The sequence below is a fragment of the Mustela erminea genome, chromosome 1 (genome assembly GCF_009829155.1).
Source record: "Mustela erminea isolate mMusErm1 chromosome 1, mMusErm1.Pri, whole genome shotgun sequence".
Taxonomy (NCBI): Eukaryota; Metazoa; Chordata; class Mammalia; order Carnivora; family Mustelidae; genus Mustela; species Mustela erminea.
Genome location: NC_045614.1, coordinates 173504933 through 173526733, shown reverse-complemented (window position 1 = coordinate 173526733; position 21801 = coordinate 173504933). Strand labels below are relative to the sequence as shown.

Below are 21801 nucleotides of genomic sequence, written 5' to 3'. Positions count from 1 at the left end.
ACAGAAAGGAAAACAATAAAGCTTTTAGCAGAAAACCTTGGGAACAACTTCATGACCTATGAGTGGGCAAAGATTTTTAAAAAGAAGACAAAAAATGGTAATCTTAAATGGAAAAAAATTAATTGTGAATATTAAAATTAAGTTAAACTTAATGTCTGCTTACCAAAAGGTACCAATGAGGGAAGTAAAAAGAAAAGCCACGGAGAAGGAGAATATATATTTTAAAACATACCCCAAAGAACCCATACCAGAATACAGAAAGAATTCCTACAAATAAAAATAATCACTCAATATAAGAATGCATTAAAAAAATCAACATTTCTCATAAAAGATATTCAAATGGCTAACAAACATAGGAAAAGAGAACAATATCATTAGGCATCAGAGAAATGCAAAGTAGAACAACAATGTGGTATCAGTACACACACACACACACACACACACATACGAATGGTTAAAATGGCAAAAGTAGAGACCAAGTAACTGGACCTCTCATACACTTGTGGTGGGTATGAACTAGCACACCCACAAATGCATTTGTCAGTATCTACTAAAGCTGAACACATGCACACCCAGCGACCTGGCAACTCCTCATCTAGATATAGAATTGTACATCTGCATTCACCAAAAGGCATGGAAGAAAATGTTCATAGCAGACAGTGATAGCTAAGAACTGGTTATATGGCAGATGTGCCTTAATTTCCTTACTGTTAGAAGTTTAGATTGCTTCCAATTTTTCAAACAGTGAATAATGTTGGGAGTAAACATTTTCCTAACACAGCTTCTTCTATTTTTTAAGTATTTCCTTAAGAATGATTCTTAATATATACTTCCAGATTGCCAGGTAGGTGAGCTATACCAACTAAGGGAGCCTTTAAAAAAAAAAGGAGTACCAATTTCACCATACCCATGACAACAGATTAAAAAAATTTTTTTAAATTCAAAATTCAAGGAGGAATATACTTAGTTTTAAAAATTTAAAACTAAATTAAATTTTTAATTTAATTTTAAAATTTAAATTAATTAAATTAAATTTAAATTAAATTTATTATTTATTAATAATAATAAATTAAATTTTTAAAAATTAAAATTAAAAATTTTAAATTTTTAAATTAAATTAAATTAAATTTAAAAAAATTTTTAAAAAGAGCATTTCTTTGATTATAAGCACAGTTACCTCCTCTAATAATATCTTCCAGAATGGCAGGTTGGACAAAAGAGCACACAACTTTTTATTACTATCCATCAAGGGCCTTGATGGAAAATTTTATAGTATTCACGTAGACAAAATATCCACAGAATAATTACAATCTTCCCCATCAAATTTTTCTTAGTGGGCTTCCCTTCGCTCTTATGAAACATGCTTATAGGGTTTGAAGACTTATCTTCTGGAACACCACAAACTTCTGGACAGAAGAGAATGTCATTATTCTGCTTTTATGTCTTAGTAAATACTTTTGAAAAGGTAGTGACTCAAGGCTTTGCCTTCTATTAAACTGACAGCTTCTTTCTTGGTAGCTGGCAAAATTTCTCATACCAAGTATACTACTGTACAAAGCAATGAGTCACAACAATACGTAAACTTCAATAAAACCAGATGTGTTATCAAGCATCACAGGTGAGACATACACAGCATACCATGAAACTTCTTTCAAAGCTTTGTAGAAAAATAAACTTTGACCACTTAGGAAATGTCAAAGCTTTTTAATATTTCCTATAAAGGCCCAAAAATAAGAATTCTTGGATACACTGCAGAAATTAAGTTTTATCCAGTTGAATGCTGCTGAAAAAGAAAACAGTTGTCAATTCCTCACTGACTGGCCTCAAAACAGTAGAAGAAACATTTTAAAGTGGTGACATCATTTACAGAGACAAAACTTGAGTATTTATTTTCTCTTCTAGGTCATAAACCAGCTTGACTATTCCAGGACACAAAGATTCACTGAAGTCTTTTGAATTGTATTTGACTTCTATACTTTGCAATGCAACAAACAACCTCCTATGACACTTTCTCATTAGGACAAATCCAAGTTTAATTTAAGTTCCAATCAATCCTTCTCATGAAAAACCACCCACAGTTAACCAATGTATTTTCATGATGAACAGATAAGATACCTTTAGCCTTCTTGACTACATGTTTTCATAGGCTAGGACTTTATCTTACACAAAACTCTGTGGCTTTTACACTATCATTCAAGATATCTACAATCATTATGTATCACTTCTTCAATTCCTGATTAAGGAAAACTATTCTAAATAAAAAATGTTAACAATGATGATAGTATTATAATACCTTTAAGTCTTTCAAATAAAAAACTGTACTTACTGCTTTAAATTGACATAAAATAAGTATTTTTTACAAAGACAACTTAAAAAAAAAAAACAGGAAGAAACTCAACGAACAAGAAATATTCTACTTTTACTAGGATCATGGACCCCTAAAGCACAGCAACAGATTTCATAGAGTCTACAAATAACCTAAGTGGTAAAAGTTAATGAAAGATCCACTGGGGAGAAATAGATGATCAAGATACCCCATGCACAGCCAGAAAATACCAGATTAAAAAAAAAAGTCCATTGGCAGATCGGAGTACTGACTTCAGAGAAGGAACTTAAGAGCACAGAAATCTTCAACAGCACAATTTTGGAAAGAAAACACTTCAAGGGGAGAAGTAGGTTAAGAGTAATAGAGAAAGGGGCTCCCTGGTGGCTCAGTCAATTAAATGTCTGCCTTTGGCTCAGGTCATGATTCCAGGGTTCTAGGATGGAGTCCTGCATCGGACTCCCTGCTCAGTGGGGAGCCTGCTACTCCCTTGGGGTGGGGGGGGAAGAGAGGACTACTTTGGAAACTGTAAAGGGAAGAACAAAGCAAGAGGGGGAAATTTAAAGTCCTGCAAGAACCCCCCCCCAAAAGTTATATAACTCCTCCCCCATTACAACCTCTTCTCCAAAAAAAGAAAACATCTATAACACTAACAGAGTGCTTTGATGAAACTACCACAAACTATAAAGTAAACCACTACAAACCACTACCTCTATCCCCACAAATATCTAGAGAGTCTTTATCTACTTAAAAAATATATACTATAAAGGGGACCCTGGGTGGCTCAGTCATTTAGGTGTCTGACTCTTGATCTCAGCTCAGTTCTTGATCTCAAGGTTGTGAGTTCATGCCCTGCACTGGACTCCATGCTGGGCATGGAGCCCATTTTTTAAAAAAGGACAGGGGCGCGGTTGGGTGGCTTAATTGGTTAAGCATCTGACTCTTGATTTCAGGTCACGATCTAAGGATCATGGGATGGATCCCTGTTGTCAGGCTCTGAGCTCAGCAGGGAGTCTGCCTGGGATTCTCTCTCCTTCTGCACTCCCCACTAGGTCTTCTGCTCTCACTCTCTAAAATAAATACATAAATCTTTATTTATAATATATAAAACTTATACATACTATACTATATAACATATATAAGTTGTAGAGAGTATATATTACAAATTATATATATAGTATGAAACAAAAAAATTTATATATATATATATAATAAAACAAAAAATGATAATTACAACAATTCAGTTTATGGAAACTCCCTTCCTCTAAAAAGCAATAATAAACCAGAAGGAAACTGCAACGCTCCAGACTTAATTAAATGTCCTCAAGCAATTGGGGATATGATAAAACCCCAAAAACAGAAACTCAAAAACTAAAAATAGAAATGGATAATATCCAGAAAGAACTAAGAGTTGATCTCACACACACACACACAAAAAAGACAATTATGTAAAAAATGAAGACCACATTACAAGGTGCACAAGGAATAATGGATTCTAATGAAACATGATAATGAATGTTGAAAAAAAGAAAAATGAACCAAATAGAATAAAAAGGAAATAAAAAACTAAAAGCACTGGTGAGAACGTGGTTGAAATGTTAAGGAAGATCCAAGTTTCTCACACTTAAAAATGTATCTAAAAAAGATGCACAAGAGAATGGAACAGACATAATATTAAAAGTATCATCTCACAAAACTTTACAGAAATAAAAGATCTGGATCTATGTATTGAAAGAGCTTACTGGATACCAGTGAAAACCAACCCAAAATGACCAACTTCAACACATTTCCTTATAACACTATTCAGATTTTAAAGGTAAATAAGCTAAAAATAAATAAATAACCTGGCAATAATGGAAGATTATTTAAAAACAAAAACTCAAAAAAGAATAGGTCAATCAAGGACATATTTATATATAATCAAGCTGTCCCTCATGTCTCCATATAATAAAGATTTTAGAATAAGCAGTTTTAAGCATGCAAGATATTCTACATCGCAAGTCATGCTTCAGGAATCAATCTATTCCAAGATGAACTTCTTCCACTCATAATATGACTGGGAAAACTTGGGCAAAAAGGCAGAATGTGAACATTCAAATATTTTTAAATACAAACCTAGGAAAGTTAGAGATGGGTTGAAGAATAAGATATTGTATGATGTAGGCTACATGTTATGAATTTATTCTCTAAAAGAGTAAAAACAGGGAGAGAAGGAAAGAGGAAAGTAAAACAGTTCATTGAAAATTATATAATAGGTAGGAGTTACAGATAACTGGTGGGATTTAATGCCATTAAAAATAGACAAATCAGATAGTAAAGATTAAGACAGCAAGGGATCACAGGCATTTTTAAAAGTAAATTTGAAAGATAGCACTTAGAACAAGATTATAAGACTTATTAAGCTCCAAAAGCAGTTTAAAAATAGAAGGAAAGAAAACAATGTAAAGAAACAACCAAAACAAATACATTTTAATTTTAATTTAAAACATGAAAGAGTTGAGACAAAACATTTCAGTTTTATAAGTAAGTACAAATGGGCTTAATTCAGCTATTTAAAATAAAGATTTTCAACCAGGTTCACAGAGTTAAGAACCAAAAATGTGCTACATACGAAAACACACCCAAAACAAAATGATCTACAAAGGCTAAAAATAAAGTGTAAGAAAAGGCAGGTATACCAAACAAATGAAAACAGTAAGAGATACGGAGGAAGATGTGCAGATGGGACTGTCAGTCAAAAAGAGAATTCAACTCAAAGTATTAGACATGACAAGAGAAGAACTTTTTAATACTGGAAGTCACAATTTAAAATAAATATATTACAATTAACACCTTTATAAAAGCAAAAAAAAAAAAAAAAAAAAACAACCAGAAAAACAAGGGGAAAAGAAGAAGAGAAATACCAATAAGAGATGAAGTAGTTAAAAATAAGGATATAGAAAATCTAAACAATAAATAAGACAGATCTGAATGAGAAACTTTACATCTTGCTATTAGAGAACACACCTTCTCAAACATACATGGGACATTTATAATAAAGCTTGTATATTAAGTTATACAGAAAATATTAGCAAGCTCCATAAAGTAGAGATACTACAACTACATTTAGAGATATTTATGGCCACAATGCAGTAAAAGTAAAAATTATTAACATTAACAAAGAAAGCTATTCCAACTGCAAATCTATTTATGTACTATATACCCAATAAAAAACATGTACCGAGTAAAAGGGAAATACAAAACAAAATTACAGACTTCCAAAAAAAAAAATACCGATACAATAAATCAATCTGTGGTATATCAATCTTAAAGATGTGATCAAAGTAAAAGGCACAGCATTAGTCAGCAACAAGGATAGAAGAAATATAAATGAATTAAAATTTTTTTGCTAAAAGCTAAGAAATAACAAAATATGCCCAAAGCAAGCAGAATGAAGAAAATGAAATAAGAGAACTAGAAACAGAAATTAATAGGTTAGAGAAAAAAGAATAGATCTAAATATAATAAATCAAAATACATTTTTTGGAAAAAAAAATAGGCAAACCACTTGCCGACAATCAAGGGAAAAAGGGAGAAAGCACAAATGGACAAAACAAAAATGATATGAAGGAAATAACCATTGGAAAAAACCACTGAAATAACCATTAGGAAAAAAACCATACAATTCTATTTTGCAGACATCACTACAAATAAATTTGAAGATTCAGGTGAACTGGGTAATTTATCAGGCAAAGAGCTTACTAAAACTGAACTACTTAAAGATAAAATTTGAACGAGATCCTTCTCCTTGGAAAAAATAAATAAGGACCTATTCTACCAAAAAAGCATCAGGCCTGGATGGTTTCATAGAGTGAAATCTTCAAATACCAGCTTGTTCAAAAACTCCTACATTTTTCAGAGCAGGGAAATAAAGGAAAACTTCTGAATTCTTTGCATTTATATATGTGACATCAATACCTAAACCTTATAATAAGGACAATAATTATACCCATACGCTAGTGTATAAATTATATATTAATGTTTGCTTATCAATATTTATATAAAAATAAAATAGATTATTAGGAAACAGAATCCCATGCCACATTAAAAGAATGACAAAACAAAGGAATACTGTTTCCAGGAATGCAAAGTTGGTTCAAATAAAGAAATCCATTAATTAATCCACCACACAAATAGATTTCAGAAGAAGATCATATAATCATCTCCACAGATGCTAAAGAAGCTTTCTGACATAATCCAATTCTTTCCTAACAAAAAACACTCAAGAAAATGGAAATAAAGGGACACTTCCTGTTATATATCCCCCAAAATTAATTTGTTGAAACCCTTCCCACTCCAGGCCATGTGAACATATTTAGAGATAGGGCCTTTATGGAGGTAATTAAGGTTAAATGAGGTCATAAAGGTAAGGTCCTAATCCGACAGGATTAGTGTCCTTATACAAACAGAACAGAGAAATCACTCCCCGCTCTTCTCTGCCATGTGTGGACATAGAAACACAGTAGCTGTCTGTAAAGCCAGGAAGAGAATTCTCCACAGCAATTGAATCCGACACAACGATTTCAGACTTCCAGACTCTAAAGCTGTGAGAAAATAAATATGTTGTTTAAGCTATCCAGTATATGGTATGGCAGCCTGAGCTAATATTTCCATTAAGATCAGGAACAAGAGGCGCCTGGGTGGCTCAACTGGTTAAGGCCTCTGCCTTCAGCTCAGGTCATGATCCCAGGGTCCTGGGATGTAGCCCCGCATTGGGCTCTCTGCTCAGCAGGAAGCCTGCTTCCTCCTCTCTCTGCCTGCCTCTCTGCCTGCTTGTGATCTCTGTCTGTCAAATAAATAAATAAATAAATAAATAAAATCTTTTAAAAAGAAAAGATCAGGAACAAGAACCATCTCCACTACAAATTAACATAACAATGACTGAGAACATTAGCCAATATAATTAGATAAATCATTCATAGGCACAATTGGAAAAGAAGTAAAACTATCTCTATTTGCAGATGTGATTGCGTACTAGAAATTCCTAGAAAGTGAATGATAAAACTGAATTTAAAAAAAAAAAAAAACCAGTAAAGTAGGATATAAAATCATCATATAGAAATCAATAGTCTTGGGGTGCCTGGGTGGCTCAATGGGTTAAACCTCTGTCTTCAGCTCAGGTCATGATCTCAGGGTCCTCGGATACATGCGAGCCCCTCATCGGGCTCTCCGCTCAGCAGGGAGCCTGCTTCCCCTCACCACCCACGCCCCACCTCTCTGCCCACTTGTGATCTGTCAAATAAATAAATCTTAAAAAAAAAATAAAGGAAGAAATCAATAGTCTTCATATAATTAGTAACCAGTAAGATGATACAATGGCAAAACAAAGCCAAAATATTTCCACTTAGAACAGCAACAGAGAAGATATTTAGGAATAACTTTAACAAAAAAAAAAAAAGTGTAGAATCTACACGAGAAAGTTCAAAACACTCTTGAAAACAACAAAATTAGATTTCAACAAATAGAAAGAAAACAGCTCTTGTTCTTAAACAGGATGACTAACATACCAAAAGACAACTTATGAACAATCACAATTAAAAAATTAACAAACATTTTTATGAAGTTGGACAGGTTGATAATTAAACTTCATATGGATCAATAAACAGGTGAGAATAGCCAAGAATACACTAAAAATGAACAACCTTAAAGAGAGAGACACATTAAAACACATTATAAAGCCTCTATCATTTAAATTGTGATGTTTTGGTTATGTAAATATTGATCAGTGGAACACAACAGAAAACCCAGAAATCAAGTATGTACAGAACTTCAGTGTATGATAAAGTCAGTATTTTAAATCAATGAGGCAAAGGCAGACCTTTAAATGCACAGTGTTAGGACAAATGACTAGTCATCTGGAAAAGATACAATTAGATCTACATTTTGTATCATATAAAAGAATATCCCCAAATGGACCAAGAATCTAAATATAAAAAAAAAAAGAAAGAAAGAGAGAAACCACATACATGTACTAGAAGAAAATATAGGTAAATTTATATTTAACTGGGATGTAACAAGAGGCTTTCCAATTAGGATTCAGAATCCAGAAGCAAAAGAGTAATAAATTTGCTATACTGGAAAAAACCTTCATGGCAACAAAACTGTGTAACAAGTTCCATAGGGGCTCCCAGGTGGCTCAGTCAGTTGAGTCTCTGCCTTTGGTTCAGGGCATGATCCCGGAGTCATGGGGTGTGAGATCAAGCCCCACATTGGGCTCCCTGCTCAGTGGGGAGTCTGCTTCTCCCTCTGCCCCTCACTCTGCTCATGCTCCCTCCCTTCTATCTCAAATAAATACAATTTTAAAATAAGATAGTAACAGAATTCCTAATACCAGAGGGGGAAAAAAAAAGACCAAAAAAAAACCTGATAGGAGGAGGAGTCAAGATGGCGGAGAAGTAGCAGGCTGAGACTACTTCAGCTAGCCGGAGATCAGAGATAGCTTATCTAAAGATTCCAAACACCTGAAAATCCATCGGCAGATCGAAGAGAAGAAGAACAGCAATTCTGGAAACAGAAAAACAACCACTTTCTGAAAGGTAGGACCGGCGGAGAAGTGAATCCAAAGCGACGGGAAGATAGACCCCGGGGGGAGGGGCCGGCTCCCGGCAAGCAACGGCGCACAAAATCAGGACGTTTAAAAGTCTGTTCCGCTGAGGGACATCGCTCCAGAGGCTGAACCGGGGCGAAGCCCACGCGGGGTCAGCGTGGCCTCAGGTCCCGCAGGGTCACAGAAGGATCGGGGGTGTCTGAGTGTCGCAGAGCTTGCGGGTATTGGAACGGAAACCCGGCTACAGAGACAGAGCTGACAGTAAGATCACAGGTCGTTGTTACCTTGAACCGGTCGCAGGCTTGGTGAGCTCGGAGCGCGGCCGGAGGTCAGGCAGACGGGAGTACCTGGCGCTGTTCTCTGAGGGCGCACTGAGGAGTGGGGCCCTGGGCTCTCGGCTCCTCCGGGCCGGAGACCAGGAGGCCGCCATTTGTATTCCCGTCCTCCGGAACTCTACGGAAAGCGCTCAGGGAACAAAAGCTCCTGAAAGCAAACCCGAGCAGATTACTCACCCAGGCCCCTGCTAAGGGCGGTGCAATTCCGCCTGGGGCAAAGACACTTGAGAATCACTACAACAGGCCCCTCCCCCAGAAGATCAACAAGAAATCCAGCCGAGACCAAGTTCACCTACCAAGGAGTGCGGTTTCAATACCAAGGAGAGCAGCAGAATTCCAGAGGAGGAGAAAGCAAACCACGGAACTCATGGCTTTTTCTCTGTGATTTTTTTTAGTCTTGCAGTTAATTTAATTTTTTTCTTTTTCATTTTTTGTTTTTTTTCTCGCCTTCTGGTAAAATTTTTTTTTAACTTTTACCTTTTTCTTTTTTAACGTTTTTTAACCAGTTTATCTAATATATATATTTTTTCTTTTTTATATTTTTCTTATTTGTTTTCTTTTTTTTTTTAATTCTTTTCTTTTTTCCTTTTGAACTTCTTTTTATCCCCTTTCTCCCCCCTCACGATTTGGGATCTCTTCTGATGTAGTTAAAGCATATTTTCCTGGGGTTGTTGCCACCCTTTTAGTATTTTACTTGCTCCTTCATATACTCTTATCTGGACAAAATGACAAGACGGAAAAATTCAACACAAAAAAAAGAACAAGAGGCAGTACCGAAGGCTAGGGACCTAATCAATACAGACATTGGTAATATGTCAGATCTAGAGTTCAGAATGACAATTCTCAACATTCTAGCCGGGCTCAAAAAAGGCATGGAAGATATTAGAGAAACCCTCTCGAGAGATATAAAAGCCCTTTCTGGAGAAATAAAAGAACTAAAATCTAACCAAGTTGAAATAAAAAAAGCTATTTATGAGGTGCAATCAAAAATGGAGGCTCTTACTGCTAGGATAAATGAGGCAGAAGAAAGAATTAGTGATATAGAAGACCAAATGACAGAGAATAAAGAAGCTGAGCAAAAGAGGGACAAACAGCTACTGGACCACGAGGGGAGAATTCGAGAGATAAGTGACACCATAAGACGAAACAACATTAGAATAATTGGGATTCCAGAAGAAGAAGAAAGAGAGAGGGGAGCAGAAGGTATACTGGAGAGAATTATTGGGGAGAATTTCCCCAATATGGCAAAGGGAAAGAGCATCAAAATTCAGGAGGTTCAGAGAATGCCCCTCAAAATCAATAAGAATAGGCCCACACCCAGTCACCTAATAGTAAAATTTACAAGTCTCAGTGACAAAGAGAAAATCCTGAAAGCAGCCCGGGAAAAGAAGTCTGTAACATACAATGGTAAAAATATTAGATTGGCAGCTGACTTATCCACAGAGACCTGGCAGGCCAGAAAGAGCTGGCATGATATTTTCAGAGCACTAAATGAGAAAAACATGCACCCCAGAATACTATATCCAGCTAGGCTATCATTGAAAATAGAAGGAGAGATTAAAAGCTTCCAGGACAAACAACAACTGAAAGAATTTGCAAACACCAAACCAGCTCTACAGGAAATATTGAAAGGGGTCCTCTGAGCAAAGAGAGAGCCTACAAGTGGTAGATCAGAAAGGAACAGAGACCATATACAGTAACAGTCACCTTACAGGCAATACAATGGCACTAAATTCATATCTCTCAATAGTTACCCTGAATGTTAATGGGCTAAATGCCCCTGTCAAAAGACACAGGGTATCAGAATGGATAAAAAAACAAAACCCATCTATATGTTGCCTCCAAGAAACTCATTTTAAGCCCAAAGACACCTCCAGATTTAAAGTGAGGGGGTGGAAAAGAATTTATCATGCTAATGGACATCAGAAGAAAGCAGGAGTGGCCATCCTTATATCAGATCAATTAGATTTTAAGCCAAAAACTATAATAAGAGATGAGGAAGGACACTATATCATACTCAAAGGGTCTGACCAACAAGAAGATCTAACAATTTTAAATATCTATGCCCCCAACGTGGGAGCAGCCAACTATATAAACCAATTAATAACAAAATCAAAGAAACACATCAACAATAATACAATAATAGTAGGGGACTTTAACACTCCCCTCACTGAAATGGACAGATGATCCAAGCAAAAGATCAACAAGGAAATAAAGGCCTTAAACGACACACTGGACCAGATGGACATCACAGATATATTCAGAACATTTCAACCCAAAGCAACAGAATACACATTCTTCTCTAGTGCACATGGAACATTCTCCAGAATAGATCACATCCTCGGTCCTAAATCAGGATTCAACCGGTATCAAAAGATTGGGATCATTCCCTGCATATTTTCAGACCACAATGCTCTAAAGCTAGAACTCAACCACAAAAGGAAGTTTGAAAAGAACCCAAATACATGGAGACTAAACAGCATCCTTCTAAAGAATGAATGGGTCAACCAGGAAATTAAAGAAGAATTGAAAAAAATCATGGAAACATGATAATGAAAATACAACGGTTCAAAATCTGTGGGACACAACAAAGGCAGTCCTGAGAGGAAAATATATAGCAGTACAAGCCTTTCTCAAGAAACAAGAAAGGTCTCAGGTACACAACCTAACCCTACACCTAAAGGAGCTGGAGAAAGAACAAGAAAGAAACCCTAAGCCCAGCAGGAGAAGAGAAATCATAAAGATCAGAGCAGAAATCAATGCAATAGAAACAAACAAACAAACAAACAAAAAAGCCACAATAGAACAAATCAACGAAACTAGGAGCTGGTTCTTTGAAAGAATTAATAAAATTGATAAACCCCTGGCCCGACTTATCAAAAAGAAAAGAGAAAGGACCCAAATAAATAAAATCATGAATGAAAGAGGAGAGATCACAGCTAACACCAAAGAAATACAAACTATTATAAGAACATACTATGAGCAACTCTATGCCAATAAATTTGACAATCTGGAAGAAATGGATGCATTCCTAGAAACATATAAACTACCACAACTGAACCAGGAAGAAATAGAAAGCCTGAACAGACCCATAACCAGTAAGGAGATTGAAACAGTCATTAAAAATCTCCAAACAAACAAAAGCCCAGGGCCAGACGGCTTCCCGGGGGAATTCTACCAAACATTTAAAGAAGAACTAATTCCTATTCTCCTGAAACTGTTCCAAAAAATAGAAATGGAATGAAAACTTCCAAACTCATTTTATGAGGCCAGCATCACCTTGATCCCAAAACCAGACAAGGATCCCATCAAAAAAGAGAGCTATAGACCAATATTCTTGATGAACACAGATGCGAAAATACTCAACAAAATACTAGCCAATAGGATTCAACAGTACATTAAAAGGATTATTCACCACGACCAAGTGGGATTTATTCCAGGGCTGCAAGGTTGGTTCAACATCCGCAAATCAGTCAATGTGATACAACACATCAATAAAAGAAAGAACAAGAACCATATGATACTCTCAATAGATGCTGAAAAAGCATTTGACAAAGTACAGCATCCCTTCCTGATCAAAACTCTTCAAAGTGTAGGGATAGAGGGCACATACCTCAATATCATCATTCTCAATGGAGAAAAACTGAAAGCTTTTCCGCTAAGGTCAGGAACACGGCAGGGATGTCCATTATCACCACTGCTATTCAACATAGTACTAGAGGTCCTAGCCTCAGCAATCAGACAACAAAAGGAAATTAAAGGCATCCAAATCGGCAAAGAAGAAGTCAAATTATCACTCTTCGCAGATGATATGATACTATATGTGGAAAACCCAAAAGACTCCACTCCAAAACTGCTAGAACTTGTACAGGAATTCAGTAAAGTGTCAGGATATAAAATCAATGCACAGAAATCAGTTGCATTTCTCTACACCAACAGCAAGACAGAAGAAAGAGAAATTAAGGAGTCAATCCCATTTACAATTGCACCCAAAACCATAAGATACCTAGGAATAAACCTAACCAAAGAGGCACAGAATCTATACTCAGAAAACTATAAAGTACTCATGAAAGAAATTGAGGAAGACACAAAGAAATGGAAAAATGTTCCATGCTCCTGGATTGGAAGAATAAATATTGTGAAAATGTCTATGCTACCTAAAGCAATCTACACATTTAATGCAATTCCTATCAAAGTACCATCCATCTTTTTCAAAGAAATGGAACAAATAATTCTAAAATTTATATGGAACCAGAAAAGACCTCGAATAGCCAAAGGGATATTGAAAAAGAAAGCCAACGTTGGTGGCATCACAATTCCGGACTTCAAGCTCTATTACAAAGCTGTCATCATCAAGACAGCATGGTACTGGCACAAAAACAGACACATAGATCAATGGAACAGAATAGAGAGCCCAGAAATAGACCCTCAACTCTACAGTCAACTAATCTTCGACAAAGCAGGAAAGAATGTCCAATGGAAAAAAGACAGCCTCTTCAATAAGTGGTGCTGGGAAAATTGGACAGCCACATGCAGAAAAATGAAATTGGACCATTTCCTTACACCACACACCAAAATAAACTCAAAATGGATGAAGGACTTCAATGTGCGAAAGGAATCCATCAAAATCCTTGAGGAGAACACAGGCAGCAACCTCTTCGACCTCAGCCGCAGCCACATCTTCCTAGGAACAACGCCAAAGGCAAGGGAAGCAAGGGCAAAAATGAACTATTGGGATTTCATCAAGATCAAAAGCTTTTGCACAGCAAAGGAAACAGTTAACAAAATCAAAAGACAACTGACAGAATGGGAGAAGATATTTGCAAACGACATATCAGATAAAGGACTAGTGTCCAGAATCTATAAAGAACTTAGCAAACTCAACACCCAAAGAACAAATAATCCAATCAAGAAATGGGCAGAGGACATGAACAGACATTTCTGCAAAGAAGACATCCGGATGGCCAACAGACACATGAAAAAGTGCTCCATATCACTCGGCATCAGGGAAATACAAATCAAAACCACAATGAGATATCACCTCACACCAGTCAGAATGGCTAAAATAAACAAGTCAGGAAATGACAGATGCTGGCGAGGATGCGGAGAAAGGGGAACCCTCCTACACTGTTGGTGGGATTGCAAGCTGGTGCAGCCACTCTGGAAAACAGCATGGAGGTTTCTCAAAATGTTGAAAATAGAACTGCCCTATGACCCAGCAATTGCACTATTGGGTATTTACCCTAAAGATACAAACGTAGTGATCCAAAGGGGCACATGTACCCGAATGTTTATAGCAGCAATGTCCACAATAGCCAAACTATGGAAAGAACCTAGATGTCCATGAATAGATGAATGGATCAAGAAGATGTGGTATATATACACAATGGAATACTATGCAGCCATCAAAAGAAATGAAATCTTGCCATTTGCGACAACTTGGATGGAACTAGAGCGTATCATGCTTAGTGAAATAAGTCAAGCAGAGAAAGACAACTATCATATGATCTCCCTGATATGAGGAAGTGGTGATGCAACATGGGGGCTTAAGTGGGTGGGAGAAGAATAAATGAAACAAGATGGGATTGGGAGGGAGACAAACCATAAGTGACTCTTAATCTCACAAAACAAACTGAGGGTTGCTGGGGGGAGGGGGTTTGGGAGAAGGGGGTGGGATTATGGACATTGGGGAGGGTATGTGCTTTGGTGAGTGCTGTGAAGTGTGTAAACCTGGTGATTCACAGACCTGTACCCCTGGGGATAAAAATATATGTTTATAAAATAAATAAATAAATTAAAAAAAAATAAAAAATTAAAAAAAAAACAAAAACAAAAAAACATGTAACTCTTGATCTTGGGGTTGTACATTTGAAATCCACCTTGGGTGTAGAGGTTTTTAAAAATAAAATCTTTAAAAAAAAAAAAACTGATAGAAAAATGAGCAAATGACACAAAAAGTTATTCTAAAAAAAAAAAGCCTTTGACATACAAAAAAATGTGTTCAGCATCACCCATACTAAGAGAAATACAAATCACAAGTATACTGAGATACAATTTCCCACCTATCAACTGGCAAAACTTAAGAAAGCATGATGATGCACATGCTGGCAAGGCTGTGGGGAAACAGGCATTTTTACGCATTGCTAAATGGAAATCCAAGCTGGCACAACCCTTCTAGAGGGGACTCCAGTAATACCTAACAAAGCTATATATTCATTTATCGTTCGAATCAATAGCCGCATTTCAGGAATTTATTCTGAAGATACACCTCCAAGAAGAGAAAAATACACCTGCATGAAGTTACTTGTTCCAGCACTGTACTGGAAGCATCTGTACACAGAAGTGTGGTTAAACAAACTGCAGTACCTACCTCCACACTACGGAGTTCTCTGCAGCTGTAAAAAGAATTAAGGGCTACGTCTATGCACTGTTGTTGGAATGATTTCCGTGTTAGGAGGGGGAAAAGCAAAGTAAAAAAGAGTATCAATAGCATATTAGATTTGAACGTCTCTAACAAATCAGATCTTAAAAAAATAATTATAGGGGTGCCTGTGTGGCTCAGTCTGTTAAACGTCTGCCTTTGGCTCAGGTCATGATCTCAGGGTCCTGGGATTGAGCCCTGCTTCAGACTCCTTGCTTAGCAAGGATCCTGCTTCTCTCTCTCCCTCTGCCTGCCTCTCTACCTACTTGTCATCTCTCTTTGTCAAATAAATAAATAAAATCTTCAAAGAAAAATAATTGTAACATTAACATACCAAGAACAATCATTCCTGCTATCACTGAATGCCCAATTCCTCTTAAAATTCTCTGGATTATCTTAACATGTCTTCCTGCAGCTTGAATCAAGACCAAACAAGGTCCACACATTATTTTTGGAAGATATAGCTCTTAAAGTACAATTCCCTCTACTTCTCCCCTTTCTCTTTTTAAAACGCTATTTACAGAGTCTTTATGTTTGATAAAATGTGTTTCTCTAGCTCCTTTATTTCCTGTAAACTTCTAAGGGTTTGATGGGACTGTGGCTCACCTTTTTTCACTGCTGTTACAAGACTGCTTAGGTGGTACTGTTTACTTCCTACTGCATCACGTGTTTACTACAGTTGCCCTCTGTTAGTGTTACAGTGGTTTCTAGATCCTTAGGCAATCTGAGTCCCTAAAAGCTTATCTGAGACCATATGTTCATAGCAACATACACATGGTAATCAAGCTAACAGATTAACTAAGAGTTGACTGAGAGACAACTGAGGTTATCTATCAGCATCAGAGAAGCTGGCCAGGAATTTGGCCTCTCATAGGCAAGAGGCCAAAAAGTACTGAAGAAAGGAAGAATTTGACTTGATATGGAGAAGAGGCCGGCAGACAATGAACACCATGCTTATAGGATAGACACTGGGTTCCAGTTATAATTCTAAAAGATATTTTATACACTTGTACCAATGTTTCCAAATTAACTCATAGAGTATTCAAAATTTATTTTATGATGTTAGTTCACTCAGTCTTAGACATTTTTTCATCTTTAAGCCTAAGGGACTGACTAAGCCATATTCTCAACATGACTACAAGCAGATTCTCCCGGGAAACCTTTAAAATCCAAATCAGGAGGTGTGGGTCCCACCTAATCAATTCTGTTTCAACTGCTCTAGGATGGGGATATAGTATTATTTAAAATCTTTCCAGGTGACTCTTATATGCAGCCATAATTGAGAACCACTGATCTTAGCTAAGAATAACAGCAGCAGCAGCTAGTGCTAGTAAGCACGTATTACATGTTACTGACTGTTCTAAGAACTTTACATGTTACTAGTTCATTCCCTCTCTTACAAGTGAAAAAGACAGGTCTGGTAACTTGTCCAAAACCACACAGAAGCTAACAGCTGAGCGAGGATTTGATACCAAGCACTCTGGATCCAAAACCTATGCTTCTTAATCACCATGATATTCTGTCTCCTATGCGTGAATTATACTTATATTCTGTAACTGCAAATAAAATGATTAGAAAAAAACAAAAAAATAAGATACTTAACATCCTCCTTAGAAACAGTGGAGTGACATCCTGTCGCAGAAGTACCAACAAGCTTATCTGGAGAGTAAATAAACAGATAAGAATCTTCTCTTCCCGAAGATTCAAATTTGAGATTTCCACACATAATCCACATAAATAGTTTCCTACATATCATTCTATATAGTCTAGTTATTTAAAGTTAAGTATCAAAAACTGCTTCAGTTTTAAAACTCAGGACAGTGATGTATTACATGTACATTTACAAGAAAATTTCCTACCTATTTCAGTTCTGCTAACTCCAATGCCATTAAAAATTCTCAAGTAATTAAAGTGACAAGAGTCTGAATCTTCAATGTCAAAGTCACCAAATTTGATGCGCACTCTCTCCCCCATCTTTACACGGATCTCCCATTCGCAAACGGTGCTGTTGGGATAGGTCTGTGGATAGTTTATGGACGTGAGGGTTCCACTTTCAGGGCCTAGTACAGTATGTCCACATCCATCACCTTAAAAAAAATTAAAAGAATAAATTATAATTATATCTTTAACATTAGAAATAATCAGGATATTTTTGGTGAAAATTTTAAAATATGTATGACAGCTGTTTTATCCAACACTTTCCTTACACACAATAAAAGGGATGGCAGAGTTCTTAGTGTATCTGCTCACAGGAACCAAAAGCAGCCAGATAAGGTCAAATAATCAATGATTACCCTTATGAGTTCAAAGAGCTTTCTAATTTCAATGAACAGAAGAAAACATAGCTAAGCAACAACTTTATATACATAATAAATCTAATCTTTAAAAGAATATCAAGTCATAGTAATCATTCAAAGTAAATGTAAACTATACAAATCAAAGTATGTGATCAGCTTCATCCATTCATCACAAACCCTTCTAAAATCTGTGAGAAGTAGAATATCTAAAAACACTTTACACGAAATGCTGATTACTGACCATATTAAGTATTTCAAGGCACTCAGTCTTGAAGGCATTAAGCTATTTTTAATAAAATTTAATTTTATATTCTTTTGAAATTTGCTTTTTTAGTAGTCCCTCCCCAAAAACCTCACTTTTTCCCTACAGAATTAATGGTGAGAAAAAAATACCAGTTTAATGACTTAGTAAAGATTAGGAAAAATAACCTTCATATCTTGGTAGCAACATTATCTGTTCCAGAATTCCTTCACTGTGGGAACTCAGGGAACTTAATATAGTATTATTTGATCCTTCTTTTATCATAAAATTTGGTGTTGGAGCACCTAGAAGAGGCATGGAATGTCTCAGCTGCTGCTCCAACTGTACCATGTAGCATTCCTTAACAACGGGATTCCAATGAATCTCTTTCTAAAAGGAAGATGAAGACATTGTACTAAAATGATAGTATTTTTTTCCTTCAAAATAGCCGTTTATAATCACCTTTGGAATAGTTCAGTACTTAGCACAAAAAACCTCTATCAAAAAGTGGCAGTGCTGAGTTTTAAAGTCAATATGGATATAGGCAGCCATAAGAGGATTTTTCTACTATATTATTGTTATTATTAAGAATAATGCAGTGCTGATACCATTTACTAGAAAAGATGAATAAAAGCTTTAAAAGCCTGTGAATAAAAAGTTAATATAGTATTTAGCAAGTAGTTGCAAAATAGTTATTAACTAGATGTATAAGGAGCTGAATATGAACCAATGAAAAAATAATTTCAAACCAGTCTCAAAACTCACTTCAATAAAGGAAAAACTATTTACCTACTTTATGATGACAACACTTCATATCCTTTCCTGGTCAAGAAATTTTATTCTCAAATCCCTACTGGTATTGTTGGCCCACTTTTAAAGGTCAATACTAGCAATCTGGTTTCCTAAAGAAACATCTATAAGGTTCAGCTTTTGAGCAACACTGAACTTTAGCTATCTCCACACCCACTTTCATACTGCACACAAAAACTAGGCACCATGAAATAAACATGTGAATTTTTGTGATACACCCACTCATCTTCTGCAAATATAGAACTTAAACGTTATACAACTCAGAAGAAAAAAAATTAAAATTTTCCCCAAAACTATGATGCAAATACCTTGAATACCTCTACTGAATATCATCTAAATTAGAAAAACAGGGACATAAAAACCTTCACTATGAAAATAAACTGTAATATAAATAACTTTTGAATAATATTAAAATTTTTCCTTAGAGAAAAAAACTATCCCCTAAGACAAAGTTTCTAACATTATGAAACTACTCTGAAAACGTTCTCTCACTATTGAAAAGATGAAACTGCTTTCTAGAGTGTTTAAATCTTTGAAAAGTAGCCACTGAACAAATAACTCAAAATATAAATGTATTTTCTTTAGTCGATAGAAACTAAAGCAGCTTTTTAAGTGGCTGGAAGTGCAACAGATTTTAGGAAGCCAAAAATTTCCTATTAGCAGCTGAATTCATGACTTGGTAATGGCAGACTGTCCCATCTTATGTATTCCCCACAGACTATTTAACTTAAGGTTGCCATTTTAAAATGATTTTTACAAAAAGAGTACAAGCAGTGTTAGGAGTAATTTTTAGATGTCTTTATGCTCGTATTTATGTTTCATAGTCATTAAACACACAAAGTGTTTCTTGCCCTTTCCTCCATAAAGTATAATTTCTACAAGTTAACAAAATAAATACTAACTGCTGAAAAACAGGACTTTTGCATGCATGCTGATGAAGAAAACAATTAAAATGGAGCTGTCTTTTTTCAGTATCTTGTGAGGGGGAGGGCATGAACAGTCCACAAGTAACAAGTAACGTGCCAAGAATGTTCTAAAATATGTGATGGAGCTCAGAGCTTCCTCCCCTAGCAAAAAAGATGGTATGCACCAGAAACCAAAGTTAAATGAAAGTCTCAAATCTACTACGAAAATGAACAACTTTGAATGTTTCATACTTCCAAGACTATTCAAGAAGTTTAACCTGAGGGCGCCTGGGTGGCTCAGTGGGTTAAGACGCTGCCTTCGGCTCAGGTCATGATCTCAGGGTCCTGGGATCGAGTCCCGCATCGGGCTCTCTGCTCAGCAGGGAGCCTGCTTCCCTCTCTCTCTCTCTGCCTGCCTCTCCGTCTACTTGTGATTTCTCTCTCTCTGTCAAATAAATGAATAAAATCTTTAATAAAAAAAAAAAAAAAAAAAAAGAAGTTTAACCTGACAAGACAAATAGATTAGCTGGCCTGGATAAACACCTACCCCTATGGAGAATATGTTTAAAATATCCCAGTTTGAAAAGGGAGGCTGGGTTTATACATTATCACTAGGCCAGCAGTTTTCAAATGTTTTTCTCAGCTATTCCAAAGTAAGAAATACATTTTACACTGTGACCCTATACACTCCTGCATATATGATCCCAACCCACTGAAGGGTCCCCACCAGCACTCTGGAAAACACTATACTATAAAACACTAAAGGTCGTAATGTTGAATTCTCTAAGAAGACCTTGTGCTCACTTTTACCCTTAAGTTAGAAAATGTGCTTCCAGTTTTTCAATTCTTAAAAGCAAATCCTATTCTGTACCAATACTTAAAATGAAAAAATATTTAAAAGTAAAAGTAAAATCTGGAAAAAAGTCTTTATCAGTTAATCACCTAATCATCACTTAGACAGTGATGCTCAAATGGGGGAGATGTGGAAGCTCCCACAGGAGCAATTTTACCTCCTACCTGGCAATGTCTGGAGATATTTTGGGTTGGTTGTCACAACAGAGGGGGTGAGCTGGCACCTGGTGGGTGGAAGCCAGGAATGCTGCTAAATATCCTACACTGTGCATAGGACAGCCCCCCAGAATAAAGAATGGCCGATGTTAAACATCAACAGAACCAAAGTTGAGAAGGCTGACCTAGAGCAAAGTCCAGGACACCTCAGACAGAAGATCTGAGTGAGTTCTTAGCTGAGCTTCCTCTGGCCCAATGGATGACGCTATTCTGTCCACTGCAGGTACAACCCGAGGAATAGTTTCCTCCTACAGTCAGCAGTTATACTAAAGATTTTGAGTCCCACGTCCCAATTTTTAAAACAAGTAAATGGAAGTTGAAGAAAAGAAAATGTCCTTTTTATTAGTCTACAGCCCTTGAGTAATTTTTTTTTCTGGGTCAACACCCCTTAAAAGTAGGGTCTGAAAAAGGTAGCATGCTAACAGGGTCAGGAGTAAGTCTCCAAATTTTCTGCTTAGTTTTGTATGCTGGAAAAAATAATGACTGGTGACCAGGGAACACCACCTACTGTTATTCATTTTCACATGGCAGAACTCACAAAGACAGCATAACTATGATGGGAAAAATAGCTTGCAAAATGGTTATCCGAGTACCAACCCATGTGCCCTCATCAGTAACTCCAACATCACCAAATCTTTCTCCTTCTCCACCTCCATCAACACCACCATCACTGTCAGCTTCTCCTCCTCCTCCACCTCTAGATGGTCTCCACCACAGTATAACTGACCATAAAGGACAGAAGCCTGTTAATGCAATTTCTGAATTTCAGTTTTATTTCAGTGGAGAAAAAACACTGGAATTTGATCTTACTGCTC

General features: G+C 36.3%; 1 protein-coding gene across 1 annotated transcript in view; it reads right to left on the bottom strand.

Annotated features, from left to right (window-relative positions):
- The window catches only part of DCBLD2 (discoidin, CUB and LCCL domain containing 2), a 103721-nt gene that overhangs the window by 62543 nt on the left and 19377 nt on the right, over window positions 1–21801 (bottom strand). The window contains exon 2 of the mRNA XM_032351257.1: window positions 17525–17752. Within this exon, the coding sequence (XP_032207148.1) occupies window positions 17525–17752 (228 nt within the window). The remainder of the gene's footprint in view (window positions 1–17524; window positions 17753–21801) is intronic.